Genomic DNA, 22796 nt, shown 5'->3' on the forward strand with positions numbered 1-22796 from the left:
AAGATTCTTGCGAGTCCCTTGGACTACAAAGAGATCAAACCCATCAATCCTAAAGGAAATCAGTTCTGAATATTCATTGGAAGGACTGATGCTGAACCTGAACCTAGAATACTTTGGCCACCTGATGCAAAGAACTGACACCTTAGAAAAGACCCTGATGCTGGGAAAGATTGAAGGCAGGAGGAAAAGGGGACGACAGAGGATGAGATGGTTGGATGGCACCCCCAACTCAATGGACATGAGTTTGAGTAAACTCCAGGAGTTGGTGATGGACAGGGAGGCCTGGTGTGCTGCAGTCCATGGGGTCACAAATAGTTGGACACAACTGAGCAACTGAACAACAAATCCATGACATACTGACATGGTACTGCTGGTTCTAGAGCATAAAAGGGCTATACAGCTCCTTCCTTAAGCAATGTATCTCTATCTTAAAGGCACTTCCTTTATGACTTCCATGTTGAACTAGGCCCACAAAACAAAACAAGCTCATTCACCTTCACAGAATATAGCAGCAAGGCTATGGAGTCATTCCTCCCCCAGAGCAGATCTCTCTCCTCAGAACTATTACTCTCCTTTGGTTCTATTTCCTTTCTGGAACATGCCTCTTTCCAGCTGCCTAACAATGCTTTAGGTACATCTCTTATTTATTAATAGATGAGGAGAATCATCCTAGAGGGAATACACATTTCTTTGTTTCTGTATCTTACACTGAGACTCTGTTCATCTTAAGAGCCCAGTAAAAGATGGTTGAATGAATAAATAAACAAATGAATGCTCTCGAGCCTGGAAAAAATGTATTCTATTCCTTACTTGAAACTCCAAAGGAAAAGAAGAAAACTGAAGATGGTAAAATACAACCAAATAAAACCCAAAGTCGTGGACCTAAGTAAACACCTGAGTCCTTTGATAACCAGCTGCCACATTAGCAAAGTTATTAATATTAACATATCAAAGAACCAAGAACAAGAAAAAAAATGCCTGCTACTATTTCTTTCACTCAAAATTGACCTGACATTACTTACTGATGTGGAAAATATCACTTCTTTAATTATGAGTTGCCAGTTCAAGAAGACTTGAAAAAGAAATATTTTAGGGATTTGAATGAAAGAAACAAATCTGTTTACCAATGATATGATTACCTACAGAAAAAATCCAAAGGAAATTATATCCAAAGTATTAAAATTAATAAGGGGATTTAGCAATGAGGCTGGATAAAGGATTAATAAACAAAAATTAATTATAACTTTAAAAATTAATTATAACTTTATACACAAGCACCAAAAAGCTAAAAAATGCAATTTAAGTGCCTGCTTTTCAGAAGTCAACATTAACAACATGAACAGACAATTCACAAACCAAGGAAAAGGTGTTTTCCATATTATTAACTGCTAAAAGGCTACTTTCTAGGTTTTTTTTTTAACTCCAGAAAATCAAATGACAAAGAGGCCAATTTAAAAAGAATGCTAACATGAGTGGGTAAAATTTTAAGAAAAGAGAATTACAAAGTCCCAAGTATATTAAATAGTATATTTATAAGGGAAAATAATAAAGTTAGGAATCCTGGCAGATAACTCCTTAGTCAAGTGATCAAGGTCAACATCACCAGTATACATACTGATATCATGTACCCACTGATATGCTGCACTTCATTTTGTGGTATCCTTCTCAATAATGCTTAAGCTGAATCCAGCCATGAGAAAACATTAGACAAACACAAACTGAGAAACATTCTACAAAACTGACCAGTACTCTTCAAAATCGTCAACGGAAGACAAGGCTGAGAAATGGTCACAAATTGGAAAAACTACAGTGACATGACAACTGCAAAGTAGAATCCTACCAGATTCTCGAACAGAAAAAGGGGGTTAGTAGAAAAACTGATAAGATCTGAATAAATTCTATACTTTATATAATAGTATTGTACCAGGGTTAATTTCTTAGTTTTGACAAATATTCTATAATAAGATGTTCACATAAGGAAAAGCTAGGTAAAGAACATAGGAACTCTCTACCATTTTTGCAATTTCTGTAAATCTAAATTATCTAAACAAAAAATTAACTGTGGAAAAAATATGAGGAAAGACACAAAGATAGTCTCTAAGAGAGGAAACATAATGACTATAAATATATGAAAAGATGCTCAATCTCATTAGTAATTTGTTGTCATTTGTTCAGTTGCTGAGTCAAGTCCTACTCTTTACTGCTAGATAAATAAATTATATTTCTGCAAATAGAAATATTATGAATTAAAATGAATGAAATATATGAATGCATCTTGGAAACATAATGTTAAAAGAAAAAAAGGCAAGTCACAGAAGAATATGTGTAGCCTTGTATTTTTTATAAGGTTCAGAAACAAGCAAAACTAACACTTTTAGGGATATAAATATGAGCAAATTATAAGGAAAAGCATATGTCTGAGACAATGGTTACCTCTTAGGAAAACATTAAGGGTTAGGATAGAGAGGAATACACAAGGAGCTTCAACACTATTGTGACAGATTCCTTAATCTGGGTGGTGAGTTCAAGGGTTGGTTTAAATACCAGAACTCAAAAATCACATAAATGTTACATGTATTCTTTTAACTGTGAAACATATTTTGCAATTGATGTTAGTAAATATTTTAAAAATAATATTTTAGACAAATATATACCAAACCCTTAATAGTGATTATTTCAGGGGATGAAATTCTGGAAATTTTTCACTTTCTATAGTATATATTTTAAATAATATTAAGTATATAGCATATATGTCCTGGAAAAAATTAAAATTTTCTAAAATTTTTGCTACTGCAATAACAAATAGATGTGAGAAAGCTTTCCTAGTTAGAATAATCTAAATGATCACTACCTCAATTTTCCTCATTCACCAGAGTTCTTCCACACATACTGCTCCCATTCACAATCCATGATATGACAACTGGGTCCTACTATAAAATTAATCAGGACAGAGCTGAAACATTTCTAGCTCCTTACAGTTGGGAGCTATGTGTACATGTAAACATTCTATACACATCAGCATTTTTAGGGTTCACTGTTCTGGGTAATGTGCCATTAAAACCTTACTGAGGGAAAAGACCAGCTACAGGCAGGAGAAATTAAGATAAGAAAGTCCTACAAATTGGCCCCTGGGCCTTAAAGAAAATTGGGAAGGTAACAGTCAACACTGGTGTTGCAAGCCATTCATCCTCCTTTTCCATCACAACTTCTCATCAAGTTTTAGCCTTAAAACTCGGCTACACACAGCAAGGCAGCCCTGCCCTCTTGCAGTGATTGTCACTATCATTATCACCCTCACACGCCTTCACGCATACTGGCCCATGTTGGAAACCCCATGCAAACAGATACAATGGTATCCGATCCCTGAGAACCTGCAAGTGGAAAACAATAAACATGGCCTCATCTAGGGCTCAGAACTTCGGTAACAAGACACAGTGAAAACAGAGTGTGGCAAATACTTGGGCTGTATTATTTTAGGTATTATTTCCTAAAATCAAGAGAAAAGAACACATCATTTCCCCTTTTCTGGCTCAGTATTATGATGCCGCAAAAGTCAGTAAGTAAGGAATTGGGGATTTTAGAGAAAGCTCGGGCGGATCAGTGATGACAAAATGCGGAAGAGAAGTAAGGCTCAACAACGTTTGATTTTAGGGAAGGCCCAGAAGATTGACAGTAAAGAGTTTAACGTCAATGTGAAGGGAGCAAAGAGGAGGCTGAAAGCATTTAAGGGGTAAAGGAGAAGGCTGATGGTAGCTAAGCTTCTCTAGTACTTTAATATTTTCAAGAAGATTGTGGATGAAGCTGACAACCGTGGAAGAAGTGTTAATGACTGCACGTGGTGCAAGGAGGGAACAATTCGGAAGCAAAGCCTGCATCAGGACTACTCTCTTCCACTCCTTTTATTTTTGTTTGGTTTGGACCAAGATGCTCTCAGTGCTGCTTACATAGCTTTTTCCAAAGTGGGTCCTCAGAAGCCACGAGGTAGAGCCCAACAGTCACACAGAAAGAGCTCCCTCCTCAGCCTAATTTGCTTCATGTCCACCAGCCAAGACAGAGTCACTCCTCCTGAAAAGGTCTTACAAAGTCTGAGTTTGGTAATACAAGTTTTCAGAATTACATAACACAGCCTCTTCCTCAGGAAAGTCTTCAGACAACGAACATCCTCTTGAAAAGGTGAAATACTCCGCACAGGGGGAAGGACTGGATGGAGCTATTTTTTCAATTTACTAACCTTATAGGCTATGCTTCCATGAAACAAACCAATGTATCCTGTTTGTTTTTTTCTACCAACCTAGTTATTGTTTCATCTTCCTAAATACACGTTAATGTAATGTCTACCTCCTAAATTCGTATCTACCACATAAGAAATTTTGCATCTATCAAACCTAAATAGAAGAGTAAAAGTATTTGCTTCTGTCAGTCAACAAATGTATCTGATGGTCTGATTACTGAAATCTTAAGGGTACAAAGGCAAGAGTTGAAGAAGATACCAGAACAGACCCCCTTCCCCATCAACCACTTCCCTCCCCACCACACGCGTCGTCAATGAGAACTCCCCTTCTCCTTTCACCTCACCCAGTCCCTCTCTGCAGTGCAAGCTGCCGTCCATTCCCTCTCTTTAAATGTGTAGTACTACGACATTAAGCCTGGACAATCCCATGTTCAACACCAATTTTTTCAACCATGCGGCACATGCACTGACCTATTCATTTTCCTCTTTCTCAAGCCTCAAAGCTACCAAACTTTGCTAGTTTATAGTATTAATAAAATAAAATATGTCAGTTTGTTCTAGGTCAATTCATGCCATAGATCTTTAGTCAGTCTTCAGTGTTGCCAAGAGACACTGTTATGTTTTTCACAGTAGTTGCTGTAAAACTTTTCCATCTTCTTCAAGATTTATCTTTAAATATTCCAGAAGAAGAAACTATGACCAATCTAGGAGAAAGTGATCTTGGTACTTCCATGCTTATGACATCCTGGGAGGAAAGGCTTGGACTGTAAACTCTAGACTTTAGGAGAACAGATTTCACAAATAATACAGGCATGATTTCACTGTAAGAGTTTCTAAAGGAAAAAATTATTTAAGAGAGTTGGGAAGCTCTTTTTTTTTAATTAAACTTTTTATTTTGTATTGGGGTGTAGCCAATTAACAAACAATGTTATGATAGTTTTGGGTGACAGTGAAAGGACTCGGCCATACACGCATATATACAAGTGTCCATCCTCCCCCAAACTCCCCTCTGACACATAACACTGAGCAGAATTCCACGTGCTATACAGTAGGTCCTCGTTGGTTATCCATTTTCAGTATACCAGTGTGTACATGTCCATCCCAAACTTTCTAGTTATCCCTTTATGAGAGTTGGGAAGCTCTTAAATCTGTAAGTCTGATTATATAGTTACAAATCATTCCAGCAAGGAAGCAAATGTGGCTTTTTAAGTATCTTGGACAAGAGTTCTAATACTAAATAGAAAAAGTACTAAGTATGTTGTGATGCATAGCAAAAAGCAGTGATGCCTAAAGCCAGTAAGAGTTCCTTAAGAACAGATTACCTTTAGGCTTTTGATAGCATTACAGGATTAAGATTCATGGAAGTGTGGTATATGATATATATACATACACATAGGTGAATAGGGCTCAACTGAAATCTCTCATGACCATTCCAAGAACAAAATAAAAAATAACTTTTTAACAACCAGAAGTCTCTAGTACTGTAATACTCTTTGGGCTCCCCTTAAATGGGCTACCCTGGTGGTGCAGATGGTAAAGAGTCTGCCTGCAGTGTGGGAGACCTGGGTTCAATCCCTGGGTCAGGAAGATCCCCTGGAGAAGGAAATGGCAACCCACTCCAGTATTTTTGCCTGGAAAATCCCATGGATGGAGGAGCCTGGCAGGCTGCAGTCCATGAGGTCGCAAAGAGTCGGACACGACCGAGCAACTTCACTTTCTTTCTTTCTTTTTTCTTAATTGGCACTTTGGTGCTACTGGGAGTGCCAGAGAAGCCATGCTTACACTGATGGAGGCACTAAGACTGATGGCCTCCTGAAGGCCCCTTCCAAAGCTACTGAAATTATGTATTCTATTAATGTGCATATTCTACTTAACCTTTTTGTTAAAAATTCGAAACTTGGGGTTCTCCCCCTGAGTTTATATACTGATTGGATGTTGTTATCAAGTGTTGATTTTGAAGCTAAGGAACCTTGGTTCTCATCACCTTCTGTTCTAAACCACTCGTGTTTTCCAGTTTGATTTATGGTACAATATCTTGCTAGTCAACATGGCTAAAGACCCTGGGGTCACCAAATCATTTTCATCTACCTATCTGACCAGCCAGTAAACATTCACTGAGTATCCTTGTCCTAAAGAAGCTCATGGCTAAGTAAGTAACTTACACAAGCAACTGTAATACAGACAAGAGCTATAAGAGTGGTATTATTAGAAATGACAGGAGTACCCATGACAGAAGACTCAGTCAGGGAACACTCTCTGAGCAGATAACTGACGTAAGTTTAAAAGTTGAGTATTTCACTAAACACTACAGAGAGGAGAAAGCCACTGCTGAGAAAGGAAGTGCTATGTGCAGAAGTTTGGAGCTATGAACAGAGTTAACAATGAAATAGCAAGCAATGAGGCACAAGTGAAGGGAACAGCAAGAGATAAAGATGCTCTTAGTGAATCGTGATTAAATGCCATCATCATTATTTATCCAGTCACCCAATCAGAAGCCTGAGAGTTCATTCAAGATTCTGTCCTTCTCCTTCATGCCCCATTTCCAGCTGGTCACCATGTCTGATAAAATTTGCTTCTTCCTCTCCCCTGACTCTTTTCATTCCTTCTGATTCCCTCTGTATAGCTCCTTCACTTCAGGTTCTCACATCTCATCTCATAGTGACATCTAGCTTGCTTCCAGCCATGGCCCGTCCCACCTACTCTGGACTCCTAGTCAGAGTGATTCTTTTTTTTTTTTAGTGGTCAAATATGGTTTTTATCAGAGTGATTCTTTAGCAAAGAGGCTTCCACTCTCCAAAAAACAACTCTAGATTTCCCCCTTCATCCACCTTCTCTACACTTTCAGGAAAGTATTTTATTCCTAAGGAAGAACATATAGCACTCTGCCTTGTATTATACATAGAGCTAAAAAGACAGGCCATTCAATCCATCTGCTTTGTTCACATTCCACGCCAGAGAGTTGAGTCCCATGGTCCCTGATAATCAGGTAGTGGATTGTGGGACCTTGGACCCCCGCCTCCTCTATTTAAAATTGTTGAGCAAATAACGGTCTCAATAGACCAATAAAGATTTTCTACTCTAGAAATTCTGTGCTCTAGACTTCAGTGTGTGACCTGCAGAGGACTGGCAGTACCATTTAGGGGCCATGTATGTTATTGAGAAGTTAAATGGCTACTGTGTGGAAAAGAGCAGAATAAAAACAGCTCATGTGCAGAACGGGGTAAAGAAAAGATACCATGTGGTGGCTGGACTGGTCAGGGTGGTTTAGACAGAAGCTGTGTTTCCCTTGCTACTTTGTTAGTTCTGAGTTCCCCATGAGATGTGCTATACTTGCTGCCCTGGGCTTTAGGCAAACCACCAGTTCCTTACACCAATTGCCACTTTCACTTCAATTAGTACAAGCAGAAGTCTATTTCCTAGAAAATAATTAATCCTATGACATTTATGTAAAGTCCTTCTGCGTTAGGCTATAATTTCTCTAAAGAAACCAGGGCTTGTTTACCTTTGTATTTCTCACATCATATAGCAGTGACTTACACATACGATTAACACCTGTCTTGTGAACTGAATTTAACTATAGATGAAGTAAATGGCTTTGGACTTGGATGATCCGTGGCAACTGTACAGGTAGAGGTTCAATAATTCTCAAGGATAGAGTGTTGGGGCAGAGAACAAATTCAAAAGGAAGGCTTTTTGGTTAAACTTGGTTTTGAGGCATGATTTCTATGGAAGCAAACCACACATATTCACACCCGTAGCAAGCACTACCTCCACACTCCTGGTCAAAACCTAGCAAGGATGAGAAAGGAAACCCAGGCAGTCACAGCACAGCACGCTCTGGTTGGGAAACGGTGACCTCAGCTCCTGAAGATCAGTAACTGATAGCCAGAACAAAACGGCAAGGCGACCACCAACGTGCAACAGCTGCGGCCCACACCCCCTGTGAGACAGACGTCAGCGGAGAACTTCATCGTGGAAACTTGCCGCACTTTACTTCCGAAGATAAATTTTCTCTTTTCCACAAAGACTTTTTAACAGGCTTACTTCCATAAAAGACAATTTTTAATATCCTTATAGTAAGAAGGTAGAGAAAAAGCACACCTTTCCATCTAAGTAGGAGAATCTTCAATTTTTTGTACGTAAAAGACAATTAACATATGGTTATTATTTTAAAATATTATTTTTCTGGATTCAGCAAATGTCCTTGCTGCTTCAAAGACTCAACTCCTTTTTTGATTACTGTTGTACTTTACCCACAAGAAAAGAGTTTTTGATGAAGTAAGTCTTCATCATTTGATGAAGTAATGGCACCTGAAGGGCCATTTGAACAATAAGAAACTCAGTCTGTGAAGATTTCCTGACTATACCCTGACTACACCCTTACAGCTCAAAAACTAAGGAAGTAGCCCAATCAAGTATACACAATGGGATATGACAGAAAGGCAGATAAAGACAAGGCTGGATTTCCTGCCTTGATATGAAATGTTCCCTTTTCACTGCCAAGCAAAGTGTGGCGGGCACAACCACCAGGGCCAGGTGGCACAGCCATTATCGAGCCTTTTGAGCGGATGGTGAGAAACTGGCAAGCTGCTGAGAAGGGCTATTTAGGGCTCAAGGGGTTGACGTCACTTTTGGATAATGAGTTAGGCTTCAAAATGATGACACTGCAATCACATCACTTGAGAACAGAAAAGAAAGTGCAACTGCTCCTGAGTGTCTCTGAGAACATATCAATCAAATCACTGAGAAAGTGGCCCAGGATAGTGTATATTTTTATTTATTTATTTGGCTGTGCCAGGAGATCTTAGTTGCTGTATGTGGAAATTTTAGCTGTGGCATGCCAACTTTTAGTTGTAACATGTGGGATCTAGCTCCCTAATCAGGTAGCGAACCTGGGCCCCCTGCATTGGGAGTGTAGGGTCTTAGCCACCGGACCACCAGGGATGTCCCAGGATAGTATATTTTAAATTGCATTATTAGGACACACAGATTTGACCTGCTTTACTTCACTAACCATAAAAGGCTAAGCAGAGAATAAACTTCATCAAGGCAGCACTTGGTGGCCATCCATTGTGTTGACACTCATAACCAAGGAACATTCCCAGGAGGGTCCGTCCTGTACAACAGTAAGGCACCAAATCAGGCTGAGAGTAGCATCAGAGCAAACTCTTCTAGCTTTTATGCCTTCATTTTCATCTCCTGTGAAGCATGCCACCCATAATAAAGGGCTACAAATTTAGCTAAAACTTAATACTGCTTCTCTTTCAAAATGAACATCAATTGTAAGAAAGAAACAGGCACAGCATTTGCTCAAACAGCTGGTTCCAGCAGCTTCTTCAGATGATAATGAAGTGGCTGGTGATGATGCTCTGTGGCTACAGAATCTATACTTAAGTGAGACTGGTTTCTGAAAGCTTCCCTAAAAACATGGCACCCTTCCCTTGCTTTTGGCAGGAAGATTTAACATTTAATGCTATTAAGTGAAACCTCTGAAGTGTTAGTCGCTCAATCGTGTCTGACTTTTTGCGACCCCATAGACCGTAGCCCGCCAGGCTCCTGGATCCATGGGATTCTCCAGGCAAGAATACTGGAGTGGGTTGCCATTTCTTCCTCCAGGAAACCTCTGAAGGATCAATACCAAAAAAGCATATCATTCAAACATATCTTTACATTCTTAGTTTATAAGCCCGGGAAACTGAGGTCCCATGAATATACCTCCAATTTCACATATTTGAATGCTAGTGTATGAAAGGAGGGGTGTGACTGTTGGATGTGATGAATTCTTTGCAAATTCACAAGTACAAACAGGATTTGTAACATAACAGGAAGTAAGTCGAGGCTTAGAATGTACTTACGTTTTACACCAAAAAACAGAAACAAACAAAAAGGGTGGCAATTCAAGGAACCTATAGGTGACCAGTTGAGGTGGTAGCTAAGGGCCATTTCTGAGGAACTAGGAGCAAAATATGCCTAGGACCCATGCTTTAATGAAGAAATAGTAATTAAAATACACATAAAAACGTTTATCTAAATGCTACCTAAACCAAATTGTGTCTGATTTCGGTAGTTTTTCTCGCCAAAGGTCACCTACCCTAGGGCAAAGTTGCTGTCCTCCTTCCAGTCCATGATGCGGCAGATGAACAGTGTGTTGGCATAGTCTTTGGGCCGGGTCACAAAGTCCTGCGGACAGTCCTTGAGAGGCACATATATTCTAGGCACCCGGTGGTCCGAGGGAGAAAACAAGGCGTATTTCCTAAACAGTTCACTGTTCTTATCAGCCAAGAGTTTGAGGAAGCCAGTCGCTGCACGTGAGTGCTTTTTCTCCAAGATGTAAACCACCTGAAAATACCGAGGATACATATATGGTTAGTGTTGTTTATCTACAGTAACTAGACAACAGTCGGGAGAAGGCAGAACGTTACCTGGTCACCTCGCTGGGTCCAAGAGTTTTCCTAAGACCTACTGAAATACTACTTCTCAGTGAGGCTCTGTGACTAAATGACTTTACCACAGTGTCAGTTTTGCATATGAGTGCTGTTTGCCTGGTAATTTTAGATCAAACAAAGAAACTACACACACACACACAAAAAATAGAGAGCGCACCATTGGGGGGCAGCAGCAAATTGCAGAACACAAATTCCATCTACAGAGGTTGCTTCTACTCAGTTCTGACCAAAGTCAAAGCCATTTAAGAAGGCGGCCCAGTGTTCCCAGATGTTTTGTTTTGTCAACAGAAGCCAGAAGCCTGATTTTTTTTTTTTAACTCGAACCACTCCATTTTTTTTTTAAATGAAAGCTACTAACTCAAAATTTTTAAACATTGCATAGGTCAAACAAAAAACAAATTTGTGAGAATTCCCTGGTGGTCCAGTGGTTAGGACTCCACTACCACTACATTGCTGAGGACCCAGGTTCAATCCAGGGTTGGGGAACTAAGATCCTACAAGCTGCGTGGTGTGGCCAAAAAAATTAAAAAACTAAAGCTTTTTTTTTTTTTTAAAGGCACAAATTTGTGAGCCAGATCCAGCCCATGGTCTTTCCGTTTGTTATAATCTTTCACACTTATCATGTTGCCTAGTGTATGGTTAGTATTCAAAATGCTTCTTAAAATAAAGATCTAGGTAACTGAATGGGCACTTGGCTGGGTGGGGTGGGGGGCAATAATATACATGTAATATAATTTAGAAATTCCCCATGTTGGTATTCAGGAGACACTCTCCTAGCCAACTTGCTAGACTGAGCGTCAACACTGCACTCCCAGGGTACACGTACCAACAGAGAGGAGACCACGTGCTCTCACACACTTCGCCCTTGGTACCACTCCTTCCACCCAGAGCTACCCCCATAGCGAGGATCAGCTGGATCTAATCCCATATCTGAATATGTCACCAGCATATATCATTAAAAAATAAAGTTGAATTATGCAAAAAAAAAAAACCACAAACAAACAAATTGGTTTTGTTACTATGACACCTAAATTAAATACTTTGGAGGAACTAGAAAATACCTTATTAAAAACTTACTTTTGAATTATATATGGTCATGACAACAATAAAAATCTAGGCGTCTACACTCATATTGCTTCACCAGTACCTAAATTCTCACGCTGCTTTAAATAAACCAAACCAGAAATTATAGTGCAGTTTATGCAGAAAGATAACACAGAACCTCAATAAATACCTCCATACACCAAGAAAGGGCCTTGGCCATTCAGCCAAAGACAGGCAAGTGAATATATAGGTATATGTTTACAGTTTATATATATATGAGTGAGTGAAGTTGCTCAGTCGTGTCCAACTCTTTGCGACCCCATGGACTGTAGCCTATCAGGCTCCTCCGTCCGTGGGATTTTCCAGGCAAGAGTGCTGGAGTGGATTGCCATTTCCTTCTCCAGGGCATCTTCTGACCCAGGAATCGAACCCAGGTCTCCCGCATTGCAGGCAGATGCTTTACCGTCTGAGCCACCAGGGAAGCTCATATATATATATATATATATATATATATATATATATATATATGTATGTATGTATGTATTTAAAAGATTCATTTTTTATGATTCCCTGCTTCCACTGACTTTTCTTATGAACTGAGCAACTTCAGTCCTAACTGAATTGTACGCGAGGCCTGCAAGAGGAAGCAGCTACGAGTCAGACAAGTGAAAGAAACAGGCAAAGACCTTTGCTGATCTCTGCAGCGACTTCTCTGGTAACACTCTGGAGTCCTGTGACGTGAAGGTGTTCTCGTCTTTTATCGCTGGTGCACCAGCATCCTCTTTGCCTAATTTAAAACAAGAGAACAGAAGAAGAGGAGACGTAGATGCAGAGCTATGAGGCATACAGACTTATGGTGCTTTTAAACTCAGAGCCGCAAGGATTCTTGGATACCATTTACCCCAAACTACTCATTTTACAGAAAAGGAAACCCGGGCCCACGGTGGTTAGGTGACTTGGCTAAGGTCAATTACATCACCAACTTATATTAATGCTCACACTCAGCAGGCCACATTTTATCTGTTTAACATTATTCATATATTAGGCATCATATAAGTGGAGTTACGTTGAATTAAACTAAATCACCTGTGTCAAAATGCCAAAAAAACTAAATGCTATACACTGTCCCTACCCGTAAGGAAGAAGAGAGACATGTTAACTTATATGCACATCTGCTGAAATAAAACAAAAGCAAAATAAATGTTAACTGTTAAAAGTACTTTGGTACCAGCCATAACAAACAAAATGGTGGAAAATAGATTATATTTATTAAATAAACAAATAAAAAAGCCAACCCTGATTTTCCTGGCTTTTCTTAGTGACATTATATAAAGAGTAAAGTACTTAAAGTCTTTTAATGTTTAATTTCCTTTCTTAAAAAACTTATAAAATGCACATTCACCCAAAAAACTGAAACCACATCTCTCCAGTAAAGAGGGAGTTAGGCTCTGGACCAGAAGTATTAAAACCACTCATGAAAAAAAAGCAGCAAATTACACACTTCTGAACATTTAATATTTTATATTTTCATGTGTTACATTAGATTTCCCCCACAAAATATTCTTATCCAACTACCCTGGAGTTTCTAGATGTTAGGGGTCACAACCAATTCATGTGGGACCCACTCCAGCTAGCTGAGAGAGACTTGTACTTATCATCATTTAGACATTATCATGGCCAAAATAAATAAGTAAATCCTTTTCAGGACTGGCCTCTTAGCAAAGGCTTAGCTGAAAGCCAACTTTACTCTGGGCGTACTCTGGAAACACTGACATGATCTGACCTATTGGGGCTTAAGAACCATCAACTGTATGCTTTTCCATCTATGCTAAAATCTACCTACCTAGTGCCCACTGAAAGCAGAATTCTTACTGTTTTCTGAAAAGAAAAACAAATGAAAACTTTCCCGTTGTCAATCACCATGTTTATCAGTAAAAGAGGGACATCATCTAAGTTCATCTTTTATTTTAGACCAAGTTCAGGATTCCAAATGCATCAGATGCTTCCAGAACAACCTCTTTTATACTCTTGGTGGTTTAGTTGCTAAGTCGTATTCAACTCTTTGCAACCCCATGGACTATAGCCCACGAGGCTCCTCCCCTCCATGGGATTTTCCAGGCAAGAATACTGAAGTGGGTTACCATTTCCTTCTCCAGGGGATCCCATCCCAGGGATTGAACCCAGGTCTTCTGCACTGCAGGCAGATTCTTTACTGATTGAGCTACCAGGGAAGATTGACACTCTTAGGGAGAAAAAAAAGACCTATACAAATTGTTGACCTATCCCATAACATATCTTGTCAATGTGTTCTGCAGAACAAGGTAAATTCAGGAAAGATTAGGAGGCTGGAATTACCACGAACAAGTATACTCTACCCAGATGTCTGATATCAAGATCTGGCAATCAAGAAAAGGTAGTGAGGGGGTTTCCAAGATAGCCCAAAATCCTGGGCAGGCAGCTTTCTGTGATGGTCACTGATGGCTCCATCTTAAAATAACTATTGCTTCAGATTCCATTCCAACCATAAGCAACTCTTCTGTTCTAATGGTTATGCCAAGTTGCATTAAAAAAAAAAAAGAGGAAGTGGCCAATCGTGATTTTCAGAGATGACCTTTTCAGGGTCTATGTTCATAAGGATCGCTGGAGAAGACTTTTCAGAGTCCCTTGGACAGCAAAGAGGTCAAACCAGTCAATCCTAAAGGATATCAACCCTGAATATTCATTGGAAGGACCGATACTGAAGCTGAAGCTCCAATACTTTGGCCACCTGATGCAAAGAGCTGATTCACTGGAAAAGACCCTGATGCTAGGAAAGACTGAGGGCAGAAAGAGAAGGGGACAAAAGAGGATAAGATGGTTGGATGGCATCACTGACCAAGCAGACATGAGTTTGAGCAAGCTCCAGGAGATAATGAAGGACAAAAAAGACTTGCATGCTGCATTGGATATCCTGGCAGAAATAAGGCTTGTTCAGACAAAGATGCATTCTAATATTATAAGGTAAACTGAAGCCTGTAGCCTTACAGGTAAGCACCAAAAATGTGTTCAATAAATGTAAAGAAACACACTGCCAGGTTAGAAAAGTGAGTCACCTTAATAAGTTTCCAACAAACCTACATCTTGGCATATCAAATAGCAAAGCTGTCAATTTAATGAGAGAACCTACTGCATTGTTTAATCACAAGACCATTTGTTTATTATACTTATTCCATGTGTATTTATTAGCATTGGGCATTGAGGATTCAGTGTGAATAAAAGAAAGATGATCCCAACTCTTAGGGAACATACAGTTTAACACTGAAGTGATATTCAATAAATACACACTTGATCAATATGAAGTTATAAACTGTGATAAATGCTAAGAATGAACACTCACAAGGAGGAACAACAGAGAACATACGATTTAGATTAAGAAGTCACAGAAAGGCCCTGTGTGCAAGTGACATTTGAGTTGAGACATGAGGAGGTATGCATAGGAGTGAGGAAGGGGACCCTGGGTGGGGAATGGTACTTGGGAAGGGGTGGAGGTGTGAAGTCCTAGGCACGGTCAAGGAATGGAAAGACCAATAGGCTAGAGCACGTGAGCAAGAAAAGGCGTGGCAAGAAATGGAAATGAGAGGTAGACAGGAGTCAAGTCAGATGGGGCCCTGCAGAAGTTAAGGATCCTGGGTTTAAACCTGCATACATTAGGAAGCTGGCTAAGGATTCTGTTCAAGAAAGTGACTGCCTGACTTGAGATTGGGCCAACCTAAGAGGGTGGATGTAGGGAGGTCAGTGAAGAGCTACTGCCAAGTTCAGACATGAGAGGATAGTGCTATAAGGCCGGCACTGGAGATGGAACTAAAAGGATCAATTTAAGACATGTTTTGGGGCTGAACTAATAGACTTTGGTGGCAATTAAATGAGAGTGTGAGGATTATTACATATAAGAAATGAAGGATTACTTCAGCTTTCTGATATCTGCAGCTAGGTTGTTAGAGGAATTGCTGGCACAGGGAAGACTAGAGGAGGTGAAAATCAGGAGTTCAATCAGTATTACGGAGGAGGTTCCATTTGAGAAGCCACCAATGAGACCTTCAAGTGATGATATTGAGTAAGCAGTTCAACATGAAGTTCTGGAACTCAAGAAAAGAGATCTGGACCCTGGCTCAAAGTATAATTTATATGCCAAGAACATCAATAACCTCAGATATGCAGATGACACCACCCTTATGGCAGAAAGTGAAGAACTAAAGAGCCTCTTGATGAAAGTGAAAGTGGAGAGTGAAAAAGTTGGCTTAAAGCTCAACATTCAGAAATTAATATCATGGCATCCAGCCCCATTACTTTAGGGCAAATAGATGGGGAAACAGTGGCAGACTTTATTTTGGGGGGCTCCAACATCACTGAAGATGGTGATACAGCCATGAAATTAAAAGACACTTACTCCTTGGAAGGAAAGTTATGACTAACCTAGACAGCATATTAAAAAGCAGAGATATTACTTTGCCAACAAAGGTCCATCTAGTCAAGGCTATAGTTTTTCCAGTAGTCATGTATGGATGTGAGAGTTGGACTATAAAGAAAGCTGAGCGCCGAATAATTGATGCTTTTGAACTGTGGTGTTGGAGAAGACTCTTCAGAGTCCCTTGGACAGCAAGGAGATCCAACCAGACCATCCTAAAGGAGATCAGTCCTGGCTGTTCATTGGAAGGACTGATGCTGAAGCTGAAATGCCAATACTTTGGCCACCTGATGCAAAGAACTGACTCATTTGAAAAGACCCTGATGCTGGAAAGATTGAAGGTGGGAGGAGAAGGGGACAACAGAGGATGAGATGGCTGGATGGCATCACCAACTCAATGGACATGAGTTTGGGTAAACTCCGGGAGTTGGTGATGGACAGGGAGGCCTGGTGTGCTGCAGTCCATGGGGTTGCAAAGAGTCAGACACGGCTGAGTGACTGAACTAAACTAAACCATATTTATACTTTACAGCACAAGCCACAGAGAAGAAATTCAAACCCAAGTCACTTCAGCTGGTAAGTTCATGAAGCTCAACCACTGACACATGCTCAAGTATGGAATAATGTACTGTCACTGTTAAGGAAGAAAGAACAATTCACTGAGGAAGTGAGTTGGGACTTGAAGGATATACAGATGTTTTGAACAAAGAAAGTTGAAAGGCATTCCAGGTAAAGGCCAGCCCTGGTACAGTGGCCCAGAGCTGTGAAAGAGCCTGACGTGGTAAAGGAAGATGAAGATTAAAGTTGTAATTTAAAGGATGGAGGCACAGCCTTTTCTCCTTTCCTTCTTCTTGCTGGCTGGAATCTGGATGTGAGAGCTGGCCCTCGGGCACTCATCTTGGTCCTAGAGGCTATAAGACAAGTGTGCATTCTACTGTGCAGAGAAGCACAGCACAGTTGAAGACTATGGAGCTATCCTACAAGACTTGACCTGTCTACCTCTGTTCTTTTCTGTGAGCTAGAAAAAAAAAAAAAAAAACCTTCTTATTTAAGTCAGTGATATTTTAGGATTTAATGTCACTCTCAGCAGAACATACTTCCTAAGACACATGGACATGAGTTTGTACAAGCTCCGGGAGTTTGTGACGGACAGGGAAACCTGGCAAGCTGCAGTCCATGGGGTTGCAAAGAGTCGAACACAACTGAGCAACTGAACTGAACCGAACCGAACACACAGGTCCTTACAGTGAAACTGATAAGTTTAGATACTAATCTACCAAGCATTATAAAGGCCAGGGACACATACATTTTATAGCTCTGAATTTGGTGGTATTCTGGAGCAGAGAAACAACAGTTAAAGAGATCTTTGAAAGCTGGGTTTACAGGCTAGGCAAGACACAATCAGAATCTAAATTAAGATAGTGGCAGTGGGAGTGAACAGAGGCAAAATTTGAGAGAGATTTCTGAGAAGGATGTTGCTAAGTGTGTTTGCATCACTATGAATGACTTAGTACCAGAAAAGGGGCTACGTTAAAAGACCTTTGATTGAATATCAGGAAGAATGCTTTGACAGAACAATAAAACTCCTTGATCAATTACCAGAATAGGGCAGAGTTGCTGGCAGTCCTCAACAAAGGAAAAGGCTGTGTGGCCCACAGTCTTCAGTTTTGCCATACTGAAGGCAGAGCTGGCCCCATGCATTCTGTGGTCCCTTCTAGCTTAAAATGTCTAGAAACTAGCGACTACCAATATTCTTCATCTAAAAAAGAGAACTTTCTAAAAACTAGACACACTACAAGGACAGCAACTGCTCATGATGTTCTCCAAGAAACACTCTGAGGAAAAATCCAGTGAAATCCTAATCTCTTTATGCTGATTATCTGAAACTTCTATTTTAAACATTCAAAAAGTAAAACACCATGGTCTGCTGGAGTTGGCATTGTCACTTACTTAAAAATCATTCTGATTTGGCCTTCTCATACATAAGCAACAGATCGACAAGGCTGATGATTCTGAACACTTGACAAATTCATTGGCTTTTCAGATGATTAGACTGTGATGATAAGTGAAAGCAATGTGAAGAAAAAAGCAAGAAATTGGGCAAAAAAGGTGTTTCAACCTTTCCAATGCAAAGAGTGACAAACTCTGACAAATCTAAGCTTTTCCATCTCTGAGTGGTCACAGAAATTTACAATTTCCACCAAGAATTCAATGAAAACTGTCATATAAATTGGTACATGAAAACAATTCCCCTCAGATCTCTCAAAATGAGCCAATGAGGATAACTTATTTTACAGGCCCCAGTGAAATGTAGGAATGACAACAGAGGTCCTCACCAGGCCAGGTAACACTCATGTTATCCCCATTTTCTGTGCTGCAAGTTTGCCAGCCCGAGCAAGTTTCTCACTCTGAAGTAAAGCTACTGAAATCACCTGGTGCCAGAGAATGTCCACAGTGTGTTCACACACATGACCTCGTTTGAGCCACAACATAACTTCACACAATAGGTAGAGCGGACATTGTTATTCCAGGTTCATCAGGGAAATGGGGGTAATGAAAGGGCAGAGCAGGCGATGACGACAGGCAGATCCTGGTGCTGTGGCAGCCTATTCTCCACTTAAGCAGGAATCAGAGCATCAGGGGAAATGCCATGAAAACCTACGTCAAGATATTGCTTAAGGACTTCCTTGGTGTTACAGTGGATAAGAATCTGCCTGTCAGTTGCAGGAGACATGGGTTCAATCCCAGGTCTGGGAAGATTCCACATGCTACGAAGCAACTAAGCCTGTGCATCATAACTACTGAGCTCACGCTCTAGAGCCCAAGAGCCACCATTACTGCAACTACTGAAGCCCAAGTGCCCTAGAGTCTGTGCTCTGCAGCAAGAGAAGCCACTGCAATGAGAAGCCCGTGCGCCTCAACAAAGAGTAGCCACTGGTTGCCACAACTAGAGAAAGCCCACGTGCAGCAACAAAGACTCAGCACAATCAAAAATAAAATGAAATAAATTAAATTAAAAAATCAAACCCCGCAGTTCCATGTTTTTTAAAAAAGACATTGCTTAAGTGGCCATGGGACTCCCTGAAATGCTCAAGGGCATACCACTCAAGGCAAGTATGGTATGCCCTTGAGTATGAAACGTTCCCTGAAGCATCAACTCAGTGAAGGTCCTGGGTACCTGTAGGGTGTCAGGCACTACAAATGACCCTGGCTCTGTCCTCAGAAAGCTCATGTGTGGGAAAGTGAAATTGAAAGTCGCTCAGTGTCCAACTCTTTGCGACCCCATGGACTTATACAGTCCATGGAATTCTCCAGGCCAGAATACTGGAGTGGGTAGCCTTTCCCTTCTCCAGGGGATCTTCCCAACCCAGGGACTGAAACCAGGTCTCCCACATTGCAGGTGGATTCTTTGCCAGCTGAGCCACAAGGGGAAGCAAAATGTAAACACTACTGAAAGTACACGTAGTTGGTGAGTACAGTAAGAAGGGGGCTAGGGAGTTTGATGGTGAAGCCCTGAGCTGAAACGGGAGGGCTAAGTAAGAGCTGGCTAGATGTATGGGCATGCAGAGCATTCCAGAAAGGGAGAAAACCAAGTGTAAAGGTACACAATCAAGACTAAAATGAGGAGAACAAAGGTTCTCTATGTCTAAACATGTTGCGGGGACCAGACTACTACAAAAGGCCTCACACTGAACCGCATGTATTTTACCTGTAGGGATGGAAAGATTTGAGAATAACGTAATCAGAACTATATCTGATGAGGAGTCAAGGGTCAGCCTATTGCTCCTTTGAAGATAATCTGTCTTTTTCTCTAACTGCTTTTGAGATTTTCCCTTTGGTTTTCTGTAACTTCATCTTGATGTATCTAAGTTTTAATTTTTTTTTAATTCTACATATAATCATTGGTCATAAATCTGAAGTTTGGTGTCCCAGTTGTTATGGGAAATTGCCATGATTACCTTTAAATTTCACCTTGGCTCATTTTCTCTCTCATCCCCTTTCCAGGTCTCTTATTTAGACCTCTCTATTCTCCATGCCTCTAACCCTCTCCCTCTGCATTTTCTATTTGTTTTCGCCATGCTTTACTCTGGATAACTTTTTCTGTCTTCCAGTTTGTTAATTTTTCTCTTCATCTTTATTCAATCTTCTGTTAAATTCATCCATTGAGTTCTTCTCTTTAAACTTTTAATTAATATATCTTTCCTCATCCACTGAGTCTTAAATTTCATTAGTTATGTTTACTTCTAGAAGTTTTATTTGGCTCCTTTTTAAATTTGCTATGTCCCATTTCAGTTTCCTATTCTTTGCAGATATATTCAAGCTTATCTTTTATTTCCTTAAACAGTAGCTTTTATAGATGGTAATGATTCCAATATGTGATGACATCTATGAAGGGCTGTTTCTGTTGTCTGTGTTGCTGATGATTCTTGCCCTTGAGTATGGTTTCCTTGGGTACCTGGTTATATTTATGTGCTGGTTACTGAATAATTTGAGGCCTAGGCTGAAGAAACCTTCCTTCTGAAAGAGTTTCCACTAGATTTTGCCAGATACCCCGAGGTACAACCAACCCATAAACCAGTTCAAGACTCGATTCCTTGGTTGATCCAGTCAGCTTGAACCTGGGCTGCAATTTCACAAGAGAGCTGGTATGTTTCAGGTCTACCCTCAGCCTGATAGTGTAGTCCTTTGGGGTCCCAGTTTCTTATGAGAAATCTGGGCTTTATTTCTGTCCCCTACAGCCGCTGGGCAAATCTGCACTCTTGCATGAGTTCTCCATTACAATTTTAAGATGGTAATGCCTATGAGCTCTCTAATGCTTTAGGAAGAAGATTGGGTTTGGTTTGGTCTTGGTTTTATATTTTATCCAAATATTTTTTGTTGTTTCAGTATGAGCGTACATGACTGAGTAACCATCAACCATTACTATCAACAGAAAGTCACTAAGGTTTGTATCTTAGAAATATTTTTCAGGTAACAGCGTAGAGCCTAGTGAGCAGTGACAGGAGTGAGAACAGGAGAGCGACAATGTAACCTGAGCAGGAAACGCAGCAAGGAGTGTACTGTGACAGGGCCCAGTGCTACATTAAGCAGAATCACAAGGGATGGAGAGAAGAGCCAGGTATTCTCACACTGATTCTCAGCAACCCCATGAGGGAAGCATTACTATTCTGGTTTTTAGAGCAATCAGCAGTTCACAGAGGTAAAATAACTTATCCCAGGGTTCATCCAAGGAGATGGTTAGTAGAGGTGGCATCAGAACCCAGTAAGACTCCAAGTCTAAAGTCTTCTCACCACAGTATGACAAGATCTAGAAGCAAGACAGGTGAATGTGGGTGGGTTCCAATGAGGAGATAGGAAGGTTGCCAAAAGTTGTATAATTCACTGAAAGATACCTCTGGATTTTAAATTTTAGAAGGTGCCAAGTGATAAACAGCTCTCTAAATAACTTCATTGCTTCCACTCACAGAAATGACAAGAGTGGTTAAAAGCATGAGCTTTGGAGTCCCAAGACCTAAAATCAAATCTAGGTCCTGTGATCTTGAATTTGTAACTTTGAACAAGTTACTCCCTCTCTCAACTTCCTCCTTTGGAAATCAAGAACAGTACACGTAAGTTATGTTTACATGTAGTGTCCTGGCGGAAAGTACATTAACAAAAATTGTTAGATATTACTATTAATGTTACTGTTGTCACAGTCATTATCATTAGCTCTTGGTAGTCAGTTCTGAGTAAATCCAACCCTGTTACCCTGAACACAACTGACTGGACAGGGACTGGTATGCAGGACAATGGCAACATTACAAAATGGGTCACATTTCCTCATCTGTAAAATGTAACCCATCTTACAGAGTTAGTGGGAATGGTAAATGAAATTAACGTATATACAGTGGCTAGAGCACAGCAAGCACTTAGTAACTGCTATATAATATGTATTTAAATTGCCTGCACTTTTCTGTATGCTGGGTGCATTCTGTGCAAAGGAAGGAAGGAGAAGAAATGGTGCTACATCAGTAGGCAGAGACGAGGTCAACGTCATGAAGTTTGGATTTATCCCAAAGGCAATGGAGAGCTAGGGAAGGAAGCATACAGAGGACTAACATGACACGGTTTAATCAGCTCATGGTTTAACCGGTGGCTGAATGGGGAACAGATTTAGAAGTGAAACTGGAGGCAGAAAGGCCAGGTAGCAGGTGACTTCAATAAATTGGACTAGTGGCAAAGGGAATGGAGGATTCCGAATAGAGAGGTATTTAAAAGGCAAAACTTACCAGATTATTCAGATGCTAGTGGGAAACTGGAGGCTGGGGAGATTACATGGGGTAGAGTAAGGAATGGGAATGGGCTTCCTTATGGCTCAGTAGTAAAGAATCCACCTGCCAATGCAAGAGATTCAAGAGACGTGGGTTTGATCCCTGGGTCGGGAAGATCCCCTAGAGGAGAAAATGGCAACCCACTCCAGTATTCTTGCCTGGGAAATCCCATGGACAGAGAAGCCTGGTGGGCTATATAGTCAATGGGGTCGCAAAGGAGTTGGATATGCCTCAGCGATTAAACAACAACAATAAAGAATGGGAAAAGACTGCCTCATTTCCTTGGAATAGACATTCTCAAAGTATAGTTCCCCGACCAG

The 22796-nt window shown here is 40.4% G+C and overlaps 1 protein-coding gene across 6 annotated transcripts in view; it reads right to left on the bottom strand.

The window, feature by feature from the left end:
* The window catches only part of DIS3L2 (DIS3 like 3'-5' exoribonuclease 2), a 356275-nt gene that overhangs the window by 205187 nt on the left and 128292 nt on the right, over positions 1–22796 (bottom strand). For all 6 annotated transcript variants that reach the window (XR_015140204.1, XM_086335398.1, XM_086335394.1 and 3 more), the window contains 2 exons: positions 12408–12508; positions 10323–10570 (listed from right to left, as the gene is read on the bottom strand). Coding sequence is in view for 5 of the 6 variants with exons in the window: in XM_086335377.1 (XP_086191503.1) it covers positions 10323–10570; positions 12408–12508 (349 nt within the window). In the remaining variant the exon portion in view is untranslated. The remainder of the gene's footprint in view (positions 1–10322; positions 10571–12407; positions 12509–22796) is intronic.

Source organism: Bos grunniens, chromosome 2 (genome assembly GCF_055505025.1).
Source record: "Bos grunniens cultivar Pamir isolate PY7600 chromosome 2, Bosgru_T2T1.0, whole genome shotgun sequence".
Classification (NCBI taxonomy): Eukaryota; Metazoa; Chordata; class Mammalia; order Artiodactyla; family Bovidae; genus Bos; species Bos grunniens.